Genomic DNA, 10,255 nt, shown 5'->3' with positions numbered 1-10,255 from the left:
GAGGTGATCCCATTAACTTAATCTAGAGCCAACTGGGCCCTTGGCAGACCCAAATTGGGCCGAATGGATCAGCCTATTCGGACCTAGAATTCCTACCAAGCGGTGGTACTGCTAGGGCCTGTAGTGGCACTGCCTAGGAGACTTGGTCTTCCAGGAATTTTGGGCGGTAGTATCGCCCCTGTCAGGCAGTGGTACCGCCGGTAGTTATTACTGCCAACGGTGGTACCACCCCTGTCAAGCAGTGGTACCGCCTGAGCTCGGTCTCGAGCAATGCCAAGCGGTGGTACCACCCAGACTGAGTGGTAGTGGTGCTCAGTGATAGATTACAGGTGGTAGTACTGCCCAGTTATGGCGATGGTACCGTCAGGACCCCGAAAATCCGGGAATGGACACTTTTGAGCTCCGAATTCAAACTGATTGGGGCCTATATAAACCCCACCCTTTCCTGCATGAAAGGGCACCGAAAGCTTGCATTTATTCTAAGAATTTGAGAGCTTAAAAGTGTTATAAAAAGCTAGAAGTTCTTCTCCCTCTTTCCTTCTAAGTTTTGATCATTCAAGAGAGGAGTGGAAATCTATAAAGGTTGTCTCCTAGGCCCGTCAAAAGGAGTAAAGCTGTAAACGGGTGGTTGGCCTTCGCCTATTGAAGGAAGGCCTCTAGTGGACGTCGGTGACCTCATCGGAGGAGGAAGCCAAAAGTGGATGTATGTCAAGATTGACCGAACCACTCTAAATCTCGGTTTGTATTTATATTCTGCTTTTTATCTTAACTGTAAACTGTCTCCGTTGCTTTACATCATCTATACTTTCGTTTGCTCTCAAGTTAAAGTTCTTTCTAAAATAGTTTTCGTATGAAAGTGTTTTTAACCGATAAAAGATTTTTGCTGTACTAATTCACCCCTCCCCCTCTTAGTGCTCTTGATCCTAACAATTGGTATCAGAGCAGGGTTAACCCTCAATCGGATTAAAACCCAAGAGAGATGGCATACGTCGAAAACCAAGAAGGCCACTATATTATACGTCCGCCCATGTTCAATGGGATGGACTACACCTATTGGAAAACCCGAATGAGGATCTTCCTTATTTTCATGGATTTTAAACTTTAGAATATTATTGAAAATAGATTTTCAAAGTCTTCTCTTTCAATGATCGATTGGAATGAATTGGAGAAGTAGACTTTTGCTTTTAATGCAAAGGCTATGAATGTCTTATTTTGTGCACTTGATAAAAACGAGTTCAATCATATTTCAATTTGTGAATCTATATTTGATATTTAGCATACACTCGAAGTGACTCACGAAGGCACGAGTAGAGTAAAAGAGTCAAAAATCAATCTTTTAGTACATTCTTATAAAATTTTTCGAATGAAACTAAGCGAGACCATTGGTGACATGTACACCCATTTCACGGATGTTGTCAATGGACTAAAATGACTCAGTATAAGTTTTTCGGATTTTGAGCTCGTTAATAAAATTCTAAGATCCCTTCTTAAGAGTTGGGACCCTAAAGTCACTACTATTCAAGAGGCTAAAGATTTAAACAACTTTCCTCTTGAAGAATTAATTGGGTCATTAATGACCTATGAAATGACTTGCAAAGCTCATGAAGAGCATGAGGACACCCTTCCAGAGAACAGGAAGGATATGACACTTAGAACTTAAGAAGACCACTTGAGAGAAAACTCAAGTGATGAGGACTTTGACGATGACTTGGTACTTCTAACAAGGAAATTTAAAAAAATATTAAAAAAATAAATTTAAAAATGATACTAAAAATAAATTTGAACCCAAAAAGGACCAAGTTATTTGCTACGAATGCAAAAAGCCGGAACACTATAAAAGTGATTGTCCCCAAGCCAAGAAGAGAACACCAAAGAAGAATGCGCTCAAAGCAACGTGGGATAACTCAAGCGCATACGAAGAAGAGGAGTCCAACACCGAGCAAGTTACTCATTATGCACTCATAGCCATTGGAGAGGAGGTATCAAATTTAATTGATGCAGATTTATCATTTGATGAATTGTTAAATACTTTCCATGATTTATTTGATGAATGTAAAATAATTAGTAAGAAATATAAATTATTAAAAAAGGAGCATGATATTCTTGTTAGTAATTTTGATAAATTAAAAATTAAACATAACGATAGTTTAGTTCCATGTACGAAATGTCATGATTTAGAAGTACTCCAAAAGGAGAACTTGCTACTCAAGGACACCTTGAAGAAATTCGAGGTTGGTAGCAAGTCCTTGAATATGATCCTTACTGATAAGGGTCATATTCCTAAAAGAAGTGGAATCGGATTTGTGAGAAACTCTCACCAAAATCCAACCACTTTCATTAAAGGCCCTATCTTGCATGTTTCACACCAAAACAAGTGTAACTTTTGTTACAAACATGGATATAGAACTTATCATTGTCCATTCAAGAAGATTAGTCCTAACAAATTGATTTGGGTTCCTAAAGGAACCGTAATAAATTTCATGCAACATGACAAACAATTTAGATCGGTTTTTAAGGCACCCAAGATTAAATTGGTACCTAAAAATCATCCTTTTTTTTATAGAAACATATATCACCATAAGCTAAGAGTAAAAGATGATACCTTGATAGTGGATGCTCAAGGCCTATGACCAAGAGATCCAAAATGACTCATATCGCTCTCTAGCTAAAATGACAAAAAGAGGATCAGTAAAATTGAAACTATCAATTACAAAATGATACTGAGACAATCTTGTTTGATCCCTCAAATTTTGAAACTCATGATTTCCCCTTCACACATCCTCTGGAATTCCGAATTCATCTGATACATTTCTTCTTCAAATTTTTCTGGATCCAACTATATCTTACAAGATCACAAACTTACGACTTGCAAGCTAAGTTTGCATACAAATCATGAACTAGCAAGGCTTACAAGCTTGCATGACAAGTCATGAACATATTGAAAACTCTATCATAAACACATTTGAGTAGAGTATGCATTTCACAAGATCTATCATGAACGTACAAAATTTTCTCATCTTGTGATGGAAACTTTTACATAATTAAGATTGGCTGCTGCATAAACAGAAACTCTCTTCAAATTGAAAACACCCACATCAGCCCACACAAGCCTGAAAGCAGTGCTCATTGCCTATAGGCGGTGGCACCGCCCAGCTGGCGGTAGCACCGCCAGTTGTCACGGGTGGCAGGTGGTTGCACCGCCCAGCCAGCGGTGCCACCACCCGCAACCTGCCCCTTTTTAAACCCGAGCTAGGGCCGATAGTAGAACTGACCCCAACTCATTCTCTTCTCCTCTTTGCAGCTCTAAACTCTCCTCCAACTCCATTCCTCCCCTTTAGCTGCCCAAAATTGCCTATTCCCTGCAAGATCAAGAATCAATCATTCATCCTCTTGAAGATCTCGACTAAGGTATTCTCTAAGAAGTCTTTTGATTTCTGTTTTGTATCATCTGCTCTTGCTCATTATTTATCTTCCTAAATAGCAGTATTTATGGGTTCTAGAAGATCCTCTAGGGACAAAGGAAAGAGGAGATTAGAAGAAAACTTTGATTATACACTTTTTGATTCAAATCTACATGGCCAAAAATTTGCTTCCATAGAATTTAGAAATGTTCATAAGGGAAAGTACATTGACTTAGATGAACTAAGTGATTTAGAGCTAATTCAATGGTTTACAAATCTAGATCTTCTCCCAATCCTACAAATAAGCGAACCCATCTACCCTAGACTTGTTAAGTTGTTTTATAACAATTTACATATAGATGAAGAAGAAAGGGTGTCTACCTGTCTTCTAGGACATCATATATCTATTACGGATAGATCCCTTTGTGACATAATAGGCATCTCTGTAAAAGATAGAGGTTGTTATTTTAGAGGACAATGGGATGATGAAACAGTTGGGACCACGTATGTTGATGCCTTAGGAATAATTTTCGGTAATCCCAACTTAATGGTACTTCCTAAAAGCTATGAACATCTATTACCATTAAACACCAAAATACTTCATCATATTCTAATTAGTATCATTCTTCCTAAACAATACCATCATGATAAAGTAAGTCAAATGGAACTAGGAACCATATACTAGATCATGAAAGAATTTAACAACTGTTTTGGTTACCTTATCCAACAAAATATGATAGAAATATCTAAAAATGACATGATGCTTCCATATGGTGGTATAATCACTAGAATACTTAATATCTATGATATTGCAATACCACCCGACGAAGATGTTATAAAGCTAGATAGATTTAGCATTATAAATAAAAATCTACTTCGTCGAATAAGATGTATATTTAGAAATGGTATGTGGGTTAGAATGTCTAGAAGAACCGATCCCCCTCAACCTGAACCTGAACCAGAAACACCAATCTTTAAGGGTAATCAATCTCCTCCAACTGGTCTCTTTAAAGAATTATACCCAATTGAGTAAGCTCCTTCATTATCTATCGAAGACATAGGGATTCTGATGGATTGCTTTGAACAAAGACAAGATCGACTTAAACATCGCCAAGATCAAATCCTATCTGAGTTGCAGTAGATTCATCGACAGTTTGACACTTTATTTAGACATTTTAACTTTCCACCACCTGAATGAGCATATGTATGTATTTAGAAAAGGTGGACACAATTCCTTCTTGTCATGTTGTAAAACTATGTTGTTGCAAACCTTTTTATGCTACTCACTTTGATCATAATGCCACTTAATTTGATGATCACTAGTCCTTGATATGTTTAACTATTAGTATCTACGACTTGATGTATTATTTGGTGAGTATTTAAAGAGTTAGGAATATTAATGTTGATTTAACTTCGTTTTTGGATTTTCCTTATTCTTTGATCACTTAAATTTCGTGCTGAAAATTTTATACGAATTTGACATGATTGAATGCTTCAATAACATGTTTACTTTAAAGTTGAAAATTTTGTGCCTCGGTGCTATAAGTTTCCATAATGAGCATGTTATATTCTTATTGTGATTTGAGAAGGTTCATTCATACATCGGATTCTTAATCTTTGAGTACTATAAAATACTAATAATTTTGCTTTATAACTGTGATTGAAAAACTATGGCAAAACTTTGTCCGAATGCATGAATTTGTTAAATTTTATTTTTAGACTTTCTTGACTCTATGATCAATCACTTAATGCTGAAAATCTTATGATACGAATTTTACATGACTATATGCTTCAATAACATATTGGAAATTATGTGTTTTGGATGCAAAAATTTTCATTATGATGAGCATGTTTTACCTCCATGATTACGTTTGAAAAGCCTTGGCAAAACTTTGTCCGAATGCATGAATTTCATTTTCGGACTTTCTTAATCCTAACAATACTGTCCGAATACATGATTTTGTATTTCATATTTCTCTTCTGGACTTAATGGAGCTTTCATGAGCCTAAATGATTTCATATCAAGTTCATTTCATATCAATGCTCCATGATTTTTGACATATAGAATTAATTAACAAATGCATCTCTCATGGATTTACCTTGTGAAAAATGATTTTTAATCGAGAAATAGATTCCTTCTTGATGAAGGAAGACTTTCTAAAAAATGAACACTTGCAAGAATTTAATTTCACATGTATATCTTGATCCGTGTAAAAATGAAGCATGATTTAATCTCTTATTGTTTTGTTTAACTTCATTTAAGTAAGCTCACAATGGCTTTCCTCCTTCATGCAAATAGATAATGACAAATAAAAAAGAAGATGTAATGAAAGCTATCTCCATGTCATGTTTCCTTGAAATGTTTGTATCCTATCAATTATTATTGAAAAATGACATGAACCTTTCTATGACATGAATCATTACTACACTTATGCTTGAAATATGCTTAAATCGTTCTCCTTTTTATTGATGACAAAGGGGGAGAAATATATGGTAAATTGATGATAGATAGAATTGCTATACTTGTCATATTTACATTATGTTAAGATATCAGAGAAATATGTGGTATATTGATGATAGATTTGCTATAATTGCTATGATTGTCATATTTGCATTATGATAAGATATCAAAAGCTTACATCATAATTTTACAAATTAATATCTTGCTATATGATGAATTGCTATGATATAATGAATTGCTATACATAGAGCTTACATTTGAAATATTTGCATTATGATATCAAGAGCTTACATTGTAATTTTACAATGTTGATATCTTGCCATTAAAAGTGATGAATTGCTATGAATGTCATATTTGCATTATGTTAAAATAACAAGAGCTTACATTGCTTGGATTGCAATTTTACAAAATGATATCTTACCACGTGATGAATTACTACGATTGCTATCCTTCATATTTAAAATATAAGACTTGAAAATGGATGTCAAGCCTTGACATCATTTTCAGAGAGATACATCATGATAGGAATCATGATGGGAGTATTGATAAGTTTAAATAAACTTAACTTATCAATATGTCTCTTGAATTCAAAGGCCTTGAATTCAAGAATGACTTATCTCAAGTATGACATATAAATAGGGGGAGTTAAGGTTAACTCCGTCATCAATTGATTGTCATCATAAAAAGGGGAAGATTATTGAATCTCGGATTTTGATGATGAAGTCAATTGTCATTTGGTTATCTAATCTATATGTTGAGATAAGTGTGCAGGATTAACTACGATGGTAGTAAGATATGCAGCAGGTGTTGAATCGGAGTCAAGACCAAGATCACGCTTGGGGTTCGAGAGTTCGTCGGAAGTCCAGACGATCGTCGGAGGTTTTGCGGGAACAATCTGAGAAGTCCAGGAGCTTGCCAAAGAAGCTCGTTGGAACTCACCAAGAGGATCATCGCAATTCCAAGAGTTTGCCAGGAGTCCGCTGGAGCATCGCCGAGGGTTCGTCGAATTGTTTGCTGGAAGCTCACTAGAAGAAACTAGGCTTACGGACTTGTTTAACTTAGAAAATATCTTAGATTTCGTAGTTAGCAGATAATTGGGTTTGGATTTGAGCCAACCCAATTAGGGACCAGTTGGGCCCATGTAAGGACTGTGTTAGGCCCAATGAAAGGCCCAAACAGTGACCCAAGAAGTAACACCATTATGGCACAATCTTCGAGACTATGTTAAGCGGTGGTACCGCCAGTCTGGGTGGTGGTACCACCTCTGGCAGGGTGCTAGGCGGTGGTATCGCCTAGTGGCCTAGTGCCAAGTGGTGGTACCGTCAGACTGGGCGATGGTACCACCCAACGTAGTGTTAGTGTCAGACTGACACTAGCGGTGGTACCGCTCGGACCTAGGAAACTCAGGATGAGATATTTTTAGGCTCCAAGTTTGAATCAACTTAAAGCCTATAAATACTTCTCTCATCCCTGGTTAAAATACACAAGCACAAAGAATTTAAAGAGGGAAAAACACTATTGTAATCTCTTGTGAAAATCCTCCTCTTCTAGTCTAAGTGTTAGAATAGTTTGAGAGAGGAGTGAGTGCTTGTAAGGGTTGTCTCCTAAACCCGGTAAAAGGAGAAGAGGGGTGTAAGAAGGAGGTTGATCTTCGCTTATTAAAGGAAGATCAATAGTGGATGCCGATGGCCTCGATGGAAGAGGAATCAAAGGAGTAGATGTAGGTCATGACGATCGAACCAATATAAATCGGTTTGTATTTTTGTTTTGCTATTTATCTTAACTATAAACTGCCTTCCTTGCTTTACATCAACTACACTTCCGTATGCTTTCAATTTAAAGATCTTTCTGAAACGGTTTTCGTTGAAATCAGATTTTATCGTATGAAGGTTTTTCAAACCGACGTAGTTTTTACTGCTACACTAATTCACCCCCTCCCCCTTTTAGTGCCGACTCTTTTCCTAACATGTGTTTGGGTTGAAGTGGATGCATCTATGTGACGGAAGGGCGAAAGCTGTCCCCCTTGAGTAAAAGTACTATGGGTCGGACGTAGAGCCTCCTCGCTAGAGCATTCATTAGGGAGATTGATAGGTGTACGTTCCTACGACATCCAACTCTCATTCTAATGCCAAAATGTTAAGAAAAAATATTATTAATGTTTTGATCAACTTGACGTGATCTCGAACCTATATGTATAGGATGATATAAAGTATCTCCAAGGTGAAAACTCAATACTTTCGAGGTGCCACGTACACAAAGACTGAGATAAGGAGAGGTTTTCTAACCTTATGTATTCAACGCTAAAGTTAATAATATAAAGTACCCAAATATGAGTTTAAGTAGTACAAAAAGTCCATTACAAATGTCATTTTATACTTTAAAAGATGAGCAGAGAATTTATCATTATTTTTCTTCTCATAAACGATAGAAAGAAAGTTTGTTTTATCTTTTCCAAGATAAGTGGTGATGGATCAATGACCCTTGTATCAAGTTTAAAAAATCTTTACTATATCAACTAATGAAACTTTTCTTAATGATTTATGTACATCAAAATATTATTCAAGAACCATAGAGAGGTTTAGCGCTTTCAAATTAGTTTTTGAATATTTTTTCTATTATTTTGATATTTTTGAATTAAAATATAAAAAATATATATATATATATATATAAATAATTCTAAATTGATAAAAAAATAAATAAATATAGCCACACCATATATCTCATGTATATTTGTCGGGTAAAAAAATAAATTTACCAAGCTAGACCATTCTTAAAAGATATAAGTGGATTTTTGAGTACTTATTTTGCCCTGAAATATTATCTAAAAATCATTAGATTTGAAGAATAGGGTTGGTTTCATACTTTTCAAGCTACGTCAGAAATTTTAAAGATTTTTTATTGAATTTTAGATCTTAATTGTTCTATTCTTCCTTTTCTTTGTACTATTGGATTTAATTATTTTTAAAATCGACACTCGATCTTTTGAATACAACTATAAAAAACTTAAAGGGAGTGATCACTGACTGACAAAAATTGTTGTGATTTAAAAAGCGGTGTAGGCTGTGTTTTCAGATAAATCGCCCCAAATTTCTTCCACGGTATTAGAGGCGTGATGTAGAAGTATCAGAGGCGGTTACAATAAAAAGGAATAAAATGCCACTTCTACACTTCCACAAAACGACATCGGAAATATTCATGGGAAAGGGAACGCGGGTTGTTCTTTCGGATCATACTCAGCCACAATGAATGCCAGTTTGGTTGATTCTTTTGCTATTTGTATTGACCCTCTCTTTCTCCCGCTTTACTGGTTCGAGTCTTTGGACGTTCCATCTCCAAATCCCTCATCAATCTCCCTCACCCCCTTTCTCAACGGTCCGCCCTCTTTCCCCCTGTCCACGCCCTCCGTCGGCTGCAAATTACGGTGCTCCTTCATCTACCTCTGCGTTCGCGTCTTGCCCTACGGATCGCGTCGACGCTCCATCTCAGGTACTCTCCTCCTCCTCCTCCTCTCTCTGTCTCTGATGTTAAACCTTACATGTACACCAAACCCCTCCAAAACTGCCGCTGTCACCCTCCTATCTCTCTGCATCTCTTGTCCCGCCGATGTCTGCGCTGGTGGCCACAGTTTTCAGAGCGGCCGCTTCGGTGGTTTGCCTCATCTCTCTCGTGTCTTCCGGGAATGCTATTAATGGCCGTTCTACCTTCGCCAAGAAGTGGCTGCCTGTGGCTCTACCAGTGCTTGCATGTCGGGGGACTGCAAAAACCCTGCTTTATCTGGTTTAATTGGTTGTATGGTTCAAGAAAACGTGTCATCGGTCGGTTAAACGAACCATGAGTCGTTCTTTCGAGTAGTATGGACAGTGATGAATTATTTGAAGCTTTAAAAAGCTTCCATGATATGCAAGTATGCATATTGCTGATAAACCATATCAGTCAAAGCTTCTACTAACTTTTTAATTGCTTCTTTGAAGTCTTGTTGTTTGCCTGTAGAATGGAGGGCATGTGTTTACCTTCTTATAGGCTCGTACTTGTTGTTTCTAATTCCAATAACACCTCGGTGAAATTTGCTGTTACCATGTCATCTACTAAAACCTATAAGCAGTTCCTCCATAGCCACATGATATTTTCAATTACAGAAAAGCAAGGTCATGGACATAGAGTTATGTCCCCCAAAACAAGGTTTCCACTCCATAACATGTTCTGATGACTCTTGATGATACCACAATATCATACTTTCAATATCTTATTTTTTCTGTAGTTTCTGTCATAATCCACTTCATCTTATAAATGGCTCCTTCACACTTGCATGATAAGTTGAATGACCAAACTAAGGCCATGTGCAAAGAATGATGTGCTACATACTTGGTTTTAGTGGGTTGCAGATGCCTCTTAG

At 36.8% G+C, this 10,255-nt stretch overlaps 1 protein-coding gene across 3 annotated transcripts in view; it reads left to right on the top strand.

Moving 5' to 3' along the window:
• The first annotated feature begins 8,983 nt into the window (after positions 1–8,983).
• LOC135584149 (uncharacterized) overlaps positions 8,984–10,255 on the top strand; it is a 60,573-nt gene continuing 59,301 nt past the window's right edge. The window contains exon 1 of one of the 3 annotated variants that reach the window (XM_065109196.1): positions 8,984–9,348. In XM_065109196.1, the coding sequence (XP_064965268.1) occupies positions 9,109–9,348 (240 nt within the window). In that variant the 5' untranslated portion in view covers positions 8,984–9,108. The remainder of the gene's footprint in view (positions 9,349–10,255) is intronic. The other 2 variants (XM_065109195.1, XM_009419778.3) reach the window with 2 other exon arrangements.

Source organism: Musa acuminata, chromosome BXJ2-5 (genome assembly GCF_036884655.1).
Source record: "Musa acuminata AAA Group cultivar baxijiao chromosome BXJ2-5, Cavendish_Baxijiao_AAA, whole genome shotgun sequence".
NCBI classification, from domain to species: domain Eukaryota; kingdom Viridiplantae; phylum Streptophyta; class Magnoliopsida; order Zingiberales; family Musaceae; genus Musa; species Musa acuminata.
This window is presented reverse-complemented; position numbering and strand designations above follow the sequence as displayed.